The 17,435-nt window shown below is 35.7% G+C and overlaps 1 protein-coding gene across 5 annotated transcripts in view; it reads right to left on the reverse strand.

Moving 5' to 3' along the window:
• Positions 1–16,757, reverse strand: part of LOC142541161 (uncharacterized) — a 62,644-nt gene extending 45,887 nt beyond the window's left edge. For 2 of the 5 annotated variants that reach the window (XM_075647793.1, XM_075647794.1), the window contains exon 1: positions 16,200–16,754. In XM_075647793.1, coding sequence (XP_075503908.1) covers positions 16,200–16,730 — 531 coding nt within the window. In that variant the 5' untranslated portion in view covers positions 16,731–16,754. Of the gene's footprint in view, positions 1–733; positions 930–16,199 lie in introns of those variants that run through there. The other 3 variants (XM_075647791.1, XM_075647790.1, XM_075647792.1) reach the window with 3 other exon arrangements.
• Positions 16,758–17,435: the final 678 nt, after the last annotated feature.

Below are 17,435 nucleotides of genomic sequence, written 5' to 3' on the forward strand. Positions count from 1 at the left end.
TTGTCTTTTACTGGTTGAACTTGAACATAAAGCTTATTCGGTAATTAAAGCATTTAATATTAATTTAGATGATGCATCTAAATTAAGAAAATTGCAATTAAATGAACTTGAAGAATTAAGAAATGATGCATATGAAAATTCAAAGATTTATAAATATAAAACTAAAGATTCATGATAAAAAATATTATGAGAAAGTCATTTGAAATTGGACAAAAAATTTTACTTTATAATTCTCGTTTGCATTTATTTCTAGGAAAACTAAGATCGAGATGGTTAGGACCATTTATAGTTAAATTTTTTTATCGTTATGATGCTGCTTCTTAAAAATAATGATGTGTTTAAAGTTAATGAACTTAAGCCTTTTATAGAAAATGAAATTCTTAAGGATGAATTTATGCCTTTATATGATCCACAATAGTTGTTTGATATTTTCATTTTGCTGATGCAGATTCTAGTTCATTTCCCAGTTAAGTAGCGGATAACGGTACTCCGTGACTGTCTAAGTCTATTTCTCCAGTTTCTCCAAAATAATTGAAATATCAATAATAATAATAATAATAATATGGATGCTTGTATTGTGAATCTTCGTAAATATTTTTCTTGTTTACCTGATAATACGTTGAAATTTTTTTATAAAGCTAGATGTTAGCTGTCACGCCTCGAGACCGGGGTTAGTCGACACCGAAATTGTTTTAAAGCCACACAATTGAAAACAACAAGCCTCGTAGTATAGTATAAACCAAAACCAGTTTATTACTCATAATCAATCATAAGATTTTCTTTACAACAAAGATTCTTAAAATGATAACAATATGGGGAAGCGTTTACAAATTACTAAGCAAAAACTAAAATAAATTTGTCGATTCTTCTTAATATCAGCCTCAAAATTAGCCTTGTTCGTAGTTTCTCGATTTTCTCTTCTGATTTATCTGGGGAGGTTAGAGTAAGGGGTGAGTGATATGGTCATCACTCAGTAAGAGGGAGCCGTTCGAGCACATACATGAAAAATACAAATGAATTTCAAAAATCACATATCATATCATGTATAACATGTCATCATCATAACCATAAACATAATTTTGGTCAAGGCACTGAGATTCCTCTACTTTCCATGGTTTATTGATATCAGGCCCTAATTTTTACTCATCTAAGGGAGCGAGGCCATATAACGTGTTGGAACTTTTCAAGTTCGCAATCTTGATTTTGATGATAACAAAACTTGTTAATTATGTTATTAATAATCTACCTTAGTGTGCAGCATCTAGGATCACTCACGAGATGTTTACATCACAAACTGAAAAACCAACTGATCGCACAAAATGAATTAGTCTAACTGATTACGTCAATTGAGCAGTCCAGCTAATTGTCCAGTTGATAGGTGGTTCAGCAGTAGAATCTCAGAAGCCTAGTCAGCCGAATGAGTGTTCAACTGATTAAGAAACCCAGCTGATCAGTCCAACTGCACAAGAGTGAAATCAGTTCCACTGATGAGTCAACTGATTTCACCATCCCAACTGAAGATCAGTTCAACTGACCAGTTCGAAGCATCAGTCAGAAGCTTTCAGTTATGGATAAAGACAAACTCTTTTAGTGAAATCCAGCTGTACGTAAAGGTACAAAGCCATTATCCAGTGAAAGGACAATAATGGATGTTGCATCAGAGCATTAAAGACAAAACGTTTCAGAAGGGCAGTCGAAAATTCGAGACACAAAATCCAAGAAACGAATTCAAAATGCAACAGATACAATTATTGAGTCTCACTGTACGATCAGTTTTCCCGCCTATATAAAGAGAAGATCAGTGAAGACTCAACAACCACAACCACAACAAGAACAAGAATAAGAAGTGAAAAAACTTTTAAGCATATACGAGAGAAAAGAAAGGGCACGCTCATTGCACATCACCTTTCAGAAGCAATCAGCCCAGAGGGAACTCTTCACAGTTATATCAGCTTAGATTAGAAGCTTATTTCCTTCAATGTGTGAGAACATCTTTGTTCAGTTCTCACATGTACAAACTCTCTCATTCACTCAAATACAGTCTTGCACAAAGACGTTAAACTTGTGTATGTAGTCTTTCTCACATAGACATTAAAGAAGTGTTGGCTTGAAGGTGCTGGCTTCAGTCTAGTCTAGGAGTTCAGTTTAGACAGTGGTGTAAGTCCTAGCTGAGTGGGTTTGTACAAAGAGTTGTATAAATCAAAGTCTTCTAGTGGATCCTACCCGAGACGGTAGAAGGGGTGACGTAGAAACAGTTGAAGTCTCCGAACATCAATAAACATATCTTGTGTATTTAACTGTTTAACTGTTGTTTTCAAACTGTTTGGATCAGTTAGAGTATCTGTCAGTTCAGTTTTCACCATAACTGAACTGATGAATGCAAAAACTAATATGTCCCTTTTGGTTATTCAGTTTACATAAGATAAAATGTTTTCTAATATAACAGTATTTTTCAAGAAGGATTACTTCGAGTTTTTTCCGCTTGCTTTTTAACCAAACTCGAATTAATTCATCGCTGTTAATATTCTTAGAACACGAGCTATTGCATCTCATTGGAGAATATTTTGTTTGAAGCATCCTAAAGATGCTCAGAAAACAATCCTTCAGTTGGTATCAGAGCGGGTTGTTCTAAGAAGAACATTCGAAGAAAACTTTGTTTTAAAACTTTACTTTTAAAAATATTGTTAAAAGCTATTTAAAAGTATTTCATACTCTTTTCAAAACTATTTGAAAATATTTATATGTTGCTCTTTGGTAAAGAGTTGAGAGGATTGGCTCTTCAACTGATATTATAACCACTTCTTTAGACTCTTTACTTAGGGGTTTTAATCAGCCTGCAGGGGACTGAGAATCATCTGCAAAGATGCACATCTAAATTGCTCCTTGAACAAGTCTTTAGTTGCAAGCCTACCAGGTCAGCTGTTCTTCAGACGAAACTCATCCACTCTGGGACGTTGGATGATTAAATCATCAGCTGCATTCCAGTTGAGCCTAGTCAGAGTCTGCTCGACCAGTTAGTCTACGAAGAAGTCAAATTCAAGCAGTTTAACTCGTTTCTCTAGCAAAATGAACTCAAAACCGATGCAGCAGTCAAGCAACTATTTGATGGCATATCCAGTTCTGTCGCATAAACCAACTGATATTTGATGTTGTTTAATATATGCTACTGTTGTATTAATTTTTCTTATCCAACTGATATATATACTCAGATGTAAGTAGAAGGAAATTTATTTAAATAAACATCATATTTTTTCATCTATTTTTATTGTGACTGAATGGATATTTTCAAATTTCTTGTCTACATTGCTTGAATGATTATAAACTCTGAATGAATGACTATATAAATATCTTTCAGATACGGGTTTTATTCAGTTTTTAAGGAGGAGTTTTTCGTTTTTCTCTCAAAATAAAATGATTGTCAATCATTTTTAAAAATTCAGTTATTGAGAAAAATTCTTTCCTTTTCATCAACTGAAAAGTAGTTTCTTAATTTTGTCCATCTCTTTTAAGATTTTTTTTTCAGTTTTGAAGAGGGAGTTTTTTTTTTGTTCGTTTTCAAAATTTCCTTAAATTAAGTTATGAAGGCGGAGATTTCTTTGTTTGAATATACTAACCCTTGAACTGAATATATTGCACTTAACTGCTCAGGTTTTGTAATCATCAAAAAGGGGAGATTGTTGGAACTTTTCAAGTTCTCAATCTTGATTTTGATGATAACAAAACTTGTTAACTGTGTTACTAATGATCTACCTTAGTGTGCAGCATCTAGGATCACTCACGAGATGTTTACATCGCAAACTGAAGACCCAACTGATCGCACAAAATGAATCAGTCTAACTGATTATGTCAATTGAGCAGTCCAGCTGATTGTCCAGTTGATAGGTGGTTCAGCAGGAGAACCTCAGAATCCTGGCAAGCTGAAGGAGTGTTTAACTGATGAAGAAACCCAGCTGATAAGTCCAACTAAACAAGAGTGAAATCAGTTCAACTGACGAGTCAACTGATTTCACCAGCCCAATTGAAGATCAGTTCAACTTACCAGTTCGAATCATCAGTCACAATCTTTCAATTATGGATGAAGACAAACTCTTTCAGTAGAATCCAGCTGTATGTAAAGGTACAAAGCCATTATTCAGTCAAAGGACGATAATGGAAGTTGCATCAGAGCATTAAAGACAAAACGTTTCAGAAGGGTAGTCGAAAAGTCGAGACACAAAGTCCAAGAAACGAATTCAAAATGAAACGGATACATTTATTGAGTCTCACTGTACGATCAGTTTTCCCGCCTATATAATGAGAAGATCAGTGAAGACTCAACAACCAAAACCACAACAAGAACAAGAATAATAAGTGAAAAATCTTTTAAGCATATACGAGAGAAAAGAAAGGACACGCTTATTGCACATCAACTTTCAGAACAAAATCAGCCCAGAGGAACTCTTCATAGTTATATCAGCTTAGATTAGAAGCTTATCTGCCTCTGTGTGTGAGAGCATCCTTGTTCAGTTCTCAAACACAAACTCTCTCATTCACTCAAATACAGTCTTGCACAAAGACGTTAAACTTGTGTTTGTAGTCTTTCTCACATAAACATTAAAGAAATGTTGGCTGGAAGGTGTTGCCTTCATTCTAGTCTAGGAGTTCAGTTTAGACAGTGGTGTAAGTCCTAGCTGAGTGGGTTTGTACAAAAAGTTGTATAAATCAAAGTCTTCTAGTGGATCCTACCCGAGACGGTACAAGGGGTGACATAGGAGCAGTTGAAGTCTCCGAACATCCATAAACATATCTTTTGTATTTAACTATTTAACTATTGTTGTCAACCTGTTTGCTTCAGTTAGAGTATCAGTCAGTTATGGTGTGTTCAGTTGTCACCATAACTGAACTGATGAATGCAAAAACTAATATGTCCCTTTTTGGTTATTCAGTTAAATAAGATAAAATGTTTTCTAATATAACAGTCTTTTTCACGAAGGATTACTTCGAGTTTCTTCCGCTTGGTTTTTAACCAAACTCGATTTAACTCATCGGTGTTAATATTCTTAGAACACGAGCTATTGCAGCTCATTGGAGAATATTTTGTTTGAAGCATCCTAAAGATGCTCAGCAAACGATCCTTCATAACGTTTACAATCCCACCGTGTAAGTATAACTGTTACAATCACAACCTCGCTCTGTTAAGTCATATTATGGTTACAACCACAACTACGCTATATATGTGTTTTAATTTTATGTAATTTTTATTTTTTTTTAATAATAATAACTTCATGTTCAAATATTGACTTTTAGCATGTTACGCTTATAAATTCATATGATGTGATCTAACAATTACAAAAAACATGTTTCTCAAGAAGTCAACATCCATGGTAAGTAAAATAAAAAATATTTTAGTATTTTGTGGATCTAGTGCAGGAAAAGATTTAATTTATGAATAAGTAGCAGAAAAGCTTGGAATAACATTTGTTAAAAAAAAGATTCATTTGGTATATGGTGGTGATGAAGTTGGTCTCATGGAAAAAGTTGCAAAAGCTATGCATACATGTGGAAGTGAAGTTTTAAGCATTATTCCGATTACTTTAGCCAATCTTACTGGACCAACAATATGAGAAGAAATGAAAGTTGAAAACGTGTATGAACGAATTGCTCAAATGATTGAACATTCAGATGCTTTCATTGCTTTGCCAGGAGGTTTCAGTACTTTGGAGAAAATATTTCATATTGTTTGCTGGGTACAATTAAATATCAATCATAAGCATATTAGTTTGTTAAATGTTAATAACTATTATGATATACTGTTGGAACATTTCATGTACACAATCTTGATTTTGATGTTAACAAAATTTGTTATTGTGTTTCTAACATATTTACTCAAGTGTGAGGTTATTAACACAATAAGGAAACTGAAACTGAGTTTAGCCAAACTGAAATTCTGGTGAGCTTCGGTGTGTTGATAATATCTCTCAATCGGATGATTCAAATGACAATCCACCATCTTTTCCGATTAGAAAACTCAATTTTGAACAAGTCTTATTTCACGTCAGTTGGGCAAAATCGAATAGTATCTAGGTCAAACCGGTTGCTGAATGACAAAACAGATTACACGAAAACAACAATCAGTTGGGTATGAGCAGTTGTGGTATGTTGGTCGTATCCCTCAGCTCGGTAATTGAAATGAAGCGATTCAGTATACATTGGAAATATAAGACGATGATTTACAAATCATCATCAAAAGTCAAAGTCTGAATCGAAGCCTAAGATGCTGATAAATAACGATGAATCTACTGATTCTGCAAAAACTGAAATCAGCAAGGATGATTTCAGCACAACAGATTGAGCCGCTGACCAGTTCAGTTTCAACCGCTGACCAGTTTCAACTGCTGATCTGTTTTCAACCGTCGACCAGTTTCAACCACTTAACGACCAGTTCAATATCGGGAAAATGTCCAGCAAGGCGAATTTGACTGTTGCAATTTCAGAAATAGTACAAAAAATTTCCAAACTGTCATATTCTTGTGTCTAATATATATATCATTGTTGGATCCTATAAATATATCATCTTGAAGATTAAAAAAAAAGAGCTTTTGAAGGGGATTCAAAGCATGAAGAAATCTGCTTTTTGAGAGCATAAGCCCTTGTGTGAGGATACATTTGAGATGTACACTTGAAAGGATAAATTCATCACACACAATCACTCACACTTATACAAGAGAATTGAACTTCAACTTTTAGTTGAGTGAGTCTTCACACAAAGACATTAAATATTATGTTTGTAGTCTTGGCATAAGAGACGTTAAACATTATACTAATTGTGAGGTTGCGGCCTACAATCTAGAGTATGCTAGGATTTTCAATTCGGCGAGAGATAAGTCCTAAGTTGAAATGGGTTTGTACAAGGTGTTGTATGAATCAAAGTCCTCTAGTGGATCCTTCCCAAGAGGAAGAAGAGGTGAAGTAGGAGTTGTTAATCTTCGAACATCCATAAAAAAATTCGTGTCTATTTATTTATTGTATTTACTATTATTTCTGTTGTTTTTAAAGATGCATTGTTGAAACATTTTATGTTTTTTCAAACACCAAAATATTGCATACAAAGTGTTTGACAAAATGCTTCAACCAAATTTTTTTTTACTCATTCAACTTGCATATATCTGAAATGCTTTAAGAAAATTTTTAATCGATTTGTACGAAAGATTAATTTGAGTGACTTCTTCTTGGATTGAAAACCACATCGATTTAATTCATCGGTGTTCAATATTTCAAGAATCGAGCTATCGTAGCTCAACGATGATCCCCCTAATCGATTCTAACAAATGGTATAAGAGCGGGTTGGTTTTGAAAGAACTTTGAAAATGATTTTGATGTTTAAAATTCGAAAATTTCAGATTTTTTAGACATATATATGTGCTGGAAATTGAATTTCGGACGTTTGACAAACCGAGCATCTAACTGATTTAAAAAGAATGATAACTGATCTAAAACATGTTGCTGTTAACCGAAGAAAAACACGCAGATTTTTGAAGGCAACTGAATCAGCAACTGAAATACGCAGACAACTGACTGATCAGTTGAGAATTGATCAGTTCTACAAACAGTTGTGAGCTTCTCAACTACATTCTATCAGATGATCCCTCAACTAAACACGTCATCAGTTAATACATTCAACCGACAAAAGCTGACTGCAACAAGTAGTGGGATCACCGCATTTCAAAAAAGCTGCAGTGTACGACTATCTATCATTCAGTTTATTTCCGCACTTTCATTAGTTAACTGATTGACATCGACAACAAGATTCCTGAATTCAGTTTATCACTAAACTGATTCATTATTCGAAAAGGTTGTGAAAATTGTCGAGTTTTTATTCAACCACTCTTCTAAATACTTTTTCACTCCCAACCGATCCTAACAAGTGGTATCAGAGCAGTTGAATCTTGTTCCTAAATATTCCTATCTACAAAACTGATTATCATGTCTTCCTTCAAAAAAATTCCAATTTTTCTAGAGAGAAATTTTGACGATTGGAAGATTAGAATGCAGGCTCATCTAGCTGCACAAGATGATGATATGTGGTACGTTATCACTGACGGACCCATGAAAATACTAAAAGCAAACATTGATGTTTCTATAACTGATGGTGCACCACACCGCATTGAAAAGCCCAGAGAAGAATGGACAGCAGAAGACAAAAGAAAATCCAATTTGGACAATGTGGCTAAAGACATCTCGTACAAAATGCTTAATAAAATTACTTTCAGCTCGGCGAAGGCAATGAGCAAACCAAAGAAAATAAACTCTCAGTTGCTGTACAGAAGTTCGATAATATCAAAATGAAGTCTGGAGAATCTATGAACGAATATGATGAGAGAATCAGCAGCATCATAAATGAACTGAATGCACTTGAAAAGTGTATTCAAACAAAGAAGTCGCGCTAAAGGTGGTCCGAGGTCTTCCCAAGGGGTGGGATGTTAAGACCATGTCCATGAGAGAATCAAAGGACCTAAATAAGGTCGAACTACACGATTTATTTGTTGATCTAAAGGCCTATGAGTTTCAGTTGAAAACAAGAGAAGGAGAACCTTCTACACCATTAACTACAACTGCTCTAATTGCTGTCAAACTGGAACAAACTGGCTCAGCTGAGAAAATTGCAAATCAGTTAAGTAATGACGGGATGTCATTATTTGTGAAGAAATTTGGGAAATTTATTAGAAGAAACCAAGGTTCCTTCCAGAGGCAAAATCAGATAAACAACTCCAAGGAAAACCAAACTCCTGTTATAATTGTGGCAAGCCAGGACACTTTATTGCTGACTGTCATAAACGAAAAAAGGACAATAAACATTCAACTGAGAAAGGGAATAAATCAGTTGAATACAAAATAAGAGACAAGAATGATAAGAGATCATTCAAGAAGAAACATGAAGTCCTGCAAGCTGAAGAGATCAAATCAAAATGGGCAGAGACTGATAGTGAAAATTCTGAATCAGAGAGCTCAAGCAGCTCCAGTGATAATGATGAAGAAATTAAGTGCTTAATGGCAAACGATGCAGAATTTGAGTCAACAAGTGAACATGTATTTGACTTCAGCTCTATTGACTTTACACAAGAAGAACTCATTACCACTCCGCATAACATGGTGAATCGGTATCACAAACTTGCTCGCTCATTTGAAAAAGCCAAAGCTGAGCAAACTGATCCCAAGGACAAAACATAAACTGATTAGTCAGTTGAACTGTTGAGTCTACAAAGGGAGATTGTAAAGCAAAAATCTGAGATGATCGAGAACCAATCCTTGATTCATCAGTTGAGAAATGAGATTTCAAAACAAAGTAAGTTGATTTAGGCTTGGAATAAATCATCAGTCACTCTAACTGAAATGCAGAGTTTGCAAAAATCAGTTACTGAAAAAACTGGTTTAGGTTTTAATAGCATTGAAGAAACCTCTGCAAGTGATACAATGCCCAAGTTGACTGAGCACAAAGGAAAGTACATTACTTTTGTGAAATCAACTGTGGCACATGAAATCTTTGAACCAAGTAAACCCATTGTTCAATCGACTGAACATAAGAACAAGGCTAAACGGTTTGGAATTGGATATAGCCCTGAGAGTCCAATTGATTCACGAAGCTGGTTATCTAAACGGTCCAGCTACAAAAGTCAGCACTCAAGGATTGGTTATTACAACTACTACAACTGTAAGCAAGTTCAACAGATATATCAGGTGAACAAGAAGTTGAAGAAGGTTAACAATCATACTGTTTCATCCATGCATCACACACCTAAACACACAAGCCGGGAAATATAATTTGGAACACATCAACTGGTAAGTCAATTAGACTGATCCAAGTCTGGGTTCCTAAAAGACTAATAATTTTAAGACCCAAATAAATATGGGTACCAAAATTATATATTGTGTGTGATTGTAGATGACATGTACAACAAAAGAATCAATTTGGTACTTGGATAGTGGTTGCTCGAGACATATGACAGGGGATGCAAATTTGCTATCCCAACTGATCAAATACATTGTTCCAGACATCAGTTTTGGAGACAACTTTAAAGGTAGAACTGTGGGTAAGGATAAGCTTATCCATGGAAACTTTATTATCAAAGATGTTTTACTAGTTGAAAATTTGAAGCCCATTAACATGTTAATTAAAAATTATATATAAGAACCTAGGGCTTCTTCCACCCCATAATTCACTTCATAGCAGCCAAAAATCACACAATACACACACCATATTTTCGAGAACAACCAAGGAAGGAGAAGCTAGGGTTCTTCGTCTTCCGGTCGTCCAACTTCGCACCCTCGTCGAAGATTGAATATTTGAGTGTTTTAAACGCAAATCACATTTTATAAACTCTTTTAAGCATCATTCAAATCATAATATGCATGTTTTAATTTTTTATGCATGAAAATACGTCTGTACGATTGGTTCGTCGTCTGTCAAAAAATTTCAAAAGTTTTCAACGTTTTACGTATATATGAACGTGGTATGATTTTCAATGAGTATGCTGCCATTGCAGCATGAAATATGGCTAAAACATGATTAATTTTAAAGGAAAACAAGTCTGGAATCATCGCATGGCAAGCGAAGAGGGACCAAGGGTTTCTAGGTGCAATTTTCGTGCATAGCATTCAAGTGGCACGATAGTTTGCATGGGGACTCACGGCTTGGCCAGGGCTTGGGTCTGGGCCTGGTCTGTAAGTGGGTCAGGTTTAGGAAGAGTTCTAACATGACTAGGACTCCTTGGTCGCAGCCTAGGAGGAGTCCCTTAGAGCAAGGACTCCTAGCGCGGCTGTGGAGGGAAGTAGCGGCCAAGGGGGCTCCCTGCTAGGGCTGGGCAGCTCGTGTCAGTCCTTTAGGGTCTAAGGAAGATGTTCTAGGGTTAGGACATAGGCTGGTGTGGCTTAGTTCAGGGAAGACTCGAGCAAAACATGGAGAAGACCATAGGGAGCGTGCGGTTGCTGTTGGTCTTCAGGTGGTTCAGAGAGCCGGTCAGGGGTCTGGGCTGGGCTTGGTTGGGTCTGGGCATGGTCCAGGGTTGGTGAGGGCCCGAAGTGATCGCTGGTTAAGTGCCTAGAGGAGTCCTAGTTATCCAAGAGTCCTAGCGAAGGAGGAAGCATCCGCACAGCTCATGTGCCTTCGGTACAGGGCTATGTACGTGAGATAGGGGCTAGGTACAGGTGTCAAGGCTTGTCAGTAGGGTGCCTAGGTGGGTTGGCTAGGGTCTGGCTCGAGGTGGCTCGGCCGTGACTCGATGGAATCAAGAGATGGCTCGATTGTCTTGGTTAAGTGTCATTATTTCGAAATTGAAGAATAAAATTGGAACCATGGGTCCACGGGGGTGGTTCATGGCTCACAAGGGTAGGTTAGGAAATAAAAAGGTTATACTTAAAATTTGGGATCAAAATATTAAATTTTGAATTTATTCGAGAATTAAACGCCTCACGAATTATTAAATAGAGAATTAAATGAAAAGTCTCAAATTAAGCTGAATAAAATTATGAAAAATTAGATTTAAACTTAAATAATTATTTGGGATAAGCCCATGTCATTAAAAGTAAGAAAAAGGTAAAATCGAGAATTTTTACGTCTAGGGGCAAATCAGTTATTTTACACTTTTGAATTTCGTAAAAGATTGGTAGCGTCCCGAAGAATCATAATGCATGTTAAATGATTTAAAATGATGATTTTGATTAAAATATGATATTTTATGATTTATGTTAAAGTTGTGCAGTTTTTACTGTTTAAAATGTTATTTTTGGAAAGTTATGATATTTTATGATTTTAAAAGAGAAGGAAAAATATTTTGAGGGATGTGAATTAATTGTGAAAAATGGTATATGATATGTGGGGGATCCGTTTTAAGAAGGAACGATGAACTTACAATTTTGTGGGGATGTCGTGAGGGACAAGGCCCTAGAGGGACCCCGTTTACGGGAAACGACCCCAGAGGGACCCCGACGATCGTATTTCCACGACGGAGCCTAGTGTCCGCCCCCATGGGCCATGTGGAGCTGAAGACTGATCAGTCGACCAAAGGATAAAAGCTAGTTACTTTCGATGATCAAACTTCACCCAAAATGATAAAGGATTGAAAGTTTTATGATTAAAATGATTTTATGATATATGATTTATTTATGCTTAAAAGCTATTTTAAATAAAAGTATGATTTTTAATGCATGTAATTGTATATGCATCATTTGCTATTCATGTTTAGAAAGGGTCCTACAATATCCAACCCTATTGATCAAATTGGCAAGATGCTTGGATATACTTCATGACTGAGAAATGATTATGACAGAAATTTCCATGTTGACATCATTCGCATGATCGAATTAATTGAAGAGCATCTAAGTTCATATTAGGACACCAGAACCAGGTAAGTAATGCTTTCTGAGTTCGTGCTACAGTCCCAAGATGGTTCCCACAACACGAATTTCTCTTAGTACATACTTTGCTTCCTCCCTGGACAAACACTTGAGAATTGGGCCCTGAAATGATCGTCAATACAACGCCCCATTGATAAAATAAATAAATGAGTATACTGTTTCTTAATCTTCCGAACTTGTTTGAGGTCATTGGGTAATTGATATGTCAAAATGTATTTGAGTAGGGGTGTTATCCATGTGTCCTCTTAGGGGCCACCAGATCAATTTCTATCACAGATACCAGCTTGATTTGGTTAATAACACCCTTCTCATTTACCCTGGATAAAGAAGGTATCATTTTAGCAAGTGTATCGGCCTCTGTATTATCTTCTCTCAGAATATGTTCCACACTCCAACTAGTAAAGATTTCTAAAAACTCTTGAATGACTCTCAAATCTCATCAATCTCTCTTCTCGATTTCATAAGAATCCTTCATCTATTGAGTAACTAATTATGAATCTGAGTAGATGTTGATCCCAATGGATCCCGCTTCCCGAGTTGATTTCATTCCGACCACAACAGATTCATACTCAGCCTTATTATTTGAAGTCCGAAATTTCAATCTGGACCTTTTTCAATATTTGAAAAAAAGAAGGATATCTCCGATGTGTCGATCTCGATATGAAACGGAACAGGGCAGCAATCCTGCCTGTGAGCTTCTGCACTTCTTTGACAGACTTGGGGAAATTTCCAAGATGACCTCCACTTTTTCCTGGTTAACCTCAATTCCTCTCTCGGTGAACATGAAGTCGATAAACTTTCCACTCTTGACCATAAATATGTACTTGGGTGAGTTTAATTTGACTCCGTACTTTTTGAGAGTTGAGAAGTTTTCTTCGAGATTTGAGATAAAACAAGACTTCTCCTTAGATTTAACAAGGATATCATCCACGTACACTTCGACATTCTTCTCAGCATGCTTCTCAAAAATCTTATCCATCAGATGCACATAAGTGGCCCGTGAATTCTTTAAGCCGAATGACATGACAGTATAACATAATGTACCACCTGAGGTAGTGAAACTGACCTTATCTTGATCGTCTCGAGCCAAAGGGATTTGATGGTATCTGTAAGGCCCGAGATTTAATTACTGAAATCAGAAGTGATTAATTGACATGATTGAGGTTATACGAACTTGAATGGAGAAGCCGGGCGTCGTTGCATTGTGAGCCAAGAGTTTGGACATAATCTCTGGCGCCCGAGCGGTAGCAAATAACCGCCCGAGCGCCAGTGTCACACAAGAGTAGGGTTTGGACAGAACCTGTTGCGCCCGAGCGGTAAAGAGTTACCGCCCAAGCGCCAATGGACAATAGCTAAGTATTCGGGCAGAGTGTTCCGCGCCCGAGCGGTACATTTTAACCGCTCGAGCGCCACTGAATTTTTGTGGAAAATCAGCCACGTTTCAATTTCATGCAAAGTGATATATATATATAGGAAGTGCACGTCATTCCTCTTCAGAATTCTGAGAAAAGGGTTGAGAGGATTATGAAATAATCCTTACGCCTTTTGTGAGAAATTCGTCCGTCCGATTTTAAATCCGACTTCAGTACTGTGTTCCTATCGACGTAGGCTACAACTGGACGTAAGTTTTACTATGTTTTGAAATTATGATGTTGTCAGAATTGAATGGAATTCATATATGATGTTCTTGACATGTTAGACATCAGAGAATCGAAGTCAGATTAAGAAACAGATTGATTATGGAATTGTTATGATTTTCAGAGTTGAATTGATTGAGATTTGATATCAGAATTGAGTTATTACTGATCTTAAGTGTACCGATATAGAGATTAGGAATTGTATTGGTACTGATTATGAATTCTGGTAGTATCTCTGTGATGTTGAGATTGACGGGGTTATCGAGACTGTATCTTTATGCCGTCGAAACATCAGTTGATTTAAATTGATCAGATTCAGTAATGATTTCGATTGTATCGTGATATCATTGATATGAATTAGATTGTACCTTGTTCAGATATGGATCAGATATATCTACTGATTTGAGTATTGATCAGAACAGGTTTTGAATTGAGTTATATACTGATATTGTATTTATACGATTGTCATTGCCAGACTGGGTATGGACAGATTGGAATACGAGACTTCGTCTTCATCAGATCGTGAAGATAAAGGTATAAATAAATGTTGATTCGGGATTGCACAACTCGAGTTAGGTTTGACTTGAGTTTCCCAAAATCACATACTTTACTTTATTGCATTGATATTTGCAGCTTATCAGATTGATATGTTTAGCCTATTGAATTATAGCAGAGCCAGAGCTTGAGTCTAGGGCAGATCAGCCTAGCTAGGGCAGAACCGCCGAGTCTTTGTCAGAACCGCGTAGACTCTAGACTTACGGTGTATCGATGAGCTTAGATGTAGATCGACGTCTATTGTAGACATTCGATACAGCATACCAAAGTCTAAATTAGATCGGGATCCCTAGATTAGAATGAGAGATGAGTCGAGTCTTAGATATCGAGACTAGAACTTGATGTACAGATCCGTATTGATTTATGTTTCGTAGATGACGATGCATGCTTTATTTACAGACTGGTATTGATACATGTTGTTTGATTATGCTACATGTGATAAGATATAATTCATGCTTTTATGTTAATTTTCAGTTAACTGAATGTATACATTGTTTATACTGGGATTTAGTCTCACCGGAGTTATCCGGCTGTTGTCTTGTTTTGTATGTGTGCATGACAACAGGTGGGGCAGGATCGGGGTCAAGAAGATGATGAGAGAAGACGAGTTTAGAGTGGTGATTCCGGACTTATTGTAGACCTGGTTTAATACTTGAATTTAGTAGTTGAACCTTAGACTAGTTGACTAATTGTTGTACAAGATTTGTATTATTATACCGATTGTATAATAGATTGATTCCATTACCTTTCGCACTTGCATTTTAAAAAGAAAAATTTTTAGACCCTGTTTATCTTAATTGATAATTAAATCCCAAAGATGATTAAGATGATGATTAGCGTCCGGGTCCCCACAGTATCCTTGATATACATCCATAAAACATAGCAATTCATACCCCGAAGTGGATTCCACAAATTGATTAATTAGGGGCAAGGATAAGGGAGAGAGCTCAAAAATTTCAAACTTCTACACCTTTCATTAATTGTGCCTTAGTTCTTGAAATGAAAAAGTTTAAAAAACTAAAAAACTTTACAAGATGATTGCATTTTTGGTTCTGTATATTAGTTTTTCACAATTTTTGTCATAGAAGTCTCAGTACTGTATCTTTTATTTTTTAGTAAGTTTCCATCTTGAGTACTGATATAGCACTACACATGTCAGTGTCACATCAATATCAAGTCGAAAAAAGATTAAAATCACCAAAAAAAAGCAAAAGTAACGGGATTAAGGCGAAATCGCAAAAAAACAAACACATAGAACTAAAAATACAATTTCTCTTTTTTTCCCATCGGTTGTTTTTGCCGCTACACATACTAAGTGCTAAATGCATTAACCCAACAAAAGCACATGAATCAAGTACTGATATAATTCTACAGAGTAACCATCGGGTTGAGTTCATATATGCTAGCATAAAGATAGTACTTTAATATAAAATCTAAGGGCCTAAAATTAATTTGTATTGTGGGTTATTAAAAAATATATGAATCTCACATAATCAAATTTTATATAATGTGGTTATACTGCCTATATGCTAAAATTTAGGTATATATGAACCCATGTGGCACTATCGATTGCATCGAACAGCTGAAACACACATTAATATAATAATGTTCGTGTACCCGAACAAGCTGTGTCCAAGCCAAGGCCTCGTCTTCGCAAGAACGAACATTCAAGAACTGATTCACATCAAGCTCCATAGTAAAGAAACCAAAAGTTATATATATATTATCAGAAGGCGGCAGATCAACACTTATCTCATCGACGTCAAACCAGAGGAACACAAATCTTTGCACCTGAATCCCATCCAAATCTTTTATAGAACCAAGACTGAGATTCCCAGTAATCTTTTCCTCGAAATAAAACAAGTATTCGAACTGCACATAACAGGGTTTCTTTAGGGTGACCTCAAATCTCCCGTCTCCAGCGAGGGAGTAACTTGTGACGGAATCCGGCAAGAGCCCACCGGGAAGGCCGTGCTGGAGGAGGATTTCGTACACTGTGGGCTCTGGAGCTGGTGGGTTTTCAGGTGATAAGACAGTAGAAGATGAAGAAGAGAGAGTTAGGAGGGAGAAAATGAGGAGAAAATGGTGGGATTCGAAGTTCAAAGCCATGGATGATCTTCTTGGTTGTGCGTCACTCATGGAAGTCATCTACATAAATACATATACATGCTCGGTAAATTATTATACTATATCATTTAAAGTTTAAAGGTTTAAAGAGACTAATATAAATAATATTTATCTTAATATATTACTATACATATAGTGTTTTTAGTTTAAATAATTTTTTTATATATAATAGTGAAAATTATGTTTTTATTTTCATAATTTGCATTTTTTTATTTTTTGGTCCGACTAGTCTTAGTCTATAAATTAAATTTTTTTAAAATAATTTTTCATTAAATATTGACGTGACATCAGACATACCAATAATATATATTATCATGTCATCATTGGTTTATGTAACATCAATATTGTGATGAAAATTGACAAAGATCGAAAATAAAAAAATGTAAGTCGGGACCGTAAATTGACTTATGATATGATAAAAGGTGAAAAACTTGAAAATTATATTACCAAAAAGTGTAATTGTTTTTGGAACGTAACAATGTAATTTTCTCATATATTTATATGGATGATTTTGTTCTTATTTTTAAATGAAATCTTAACAATACCCCTTTTAGCGTTCTCGATGATTTCAAATCCTAAGAAATTAATAATTTTTCTCTCAATTTCATGAAATATTTCTTCAATTATGATCTATAATATTATAAAACTTTACAATTCTTTATGTATTAAAGTTACTATTCACTTATTGTTGTACAATATCTAAAGTTTGGTCATGTGCTCATATCA

Source organism: Primulina tabacum, chromosome 3, assembly GCF_025594145.1.
Source record: "Primulina tabacum isolate GXHZ01 chromosome 3, ASM2559414v2, whole genome shotgun sequence".
Lineage (NCBI taxonomy): Eukaryota > Viridiplantae > Streptophyta > Magnoliopsida > Lamiales > Gesneriaceae > Primulina > Primulina tabacum.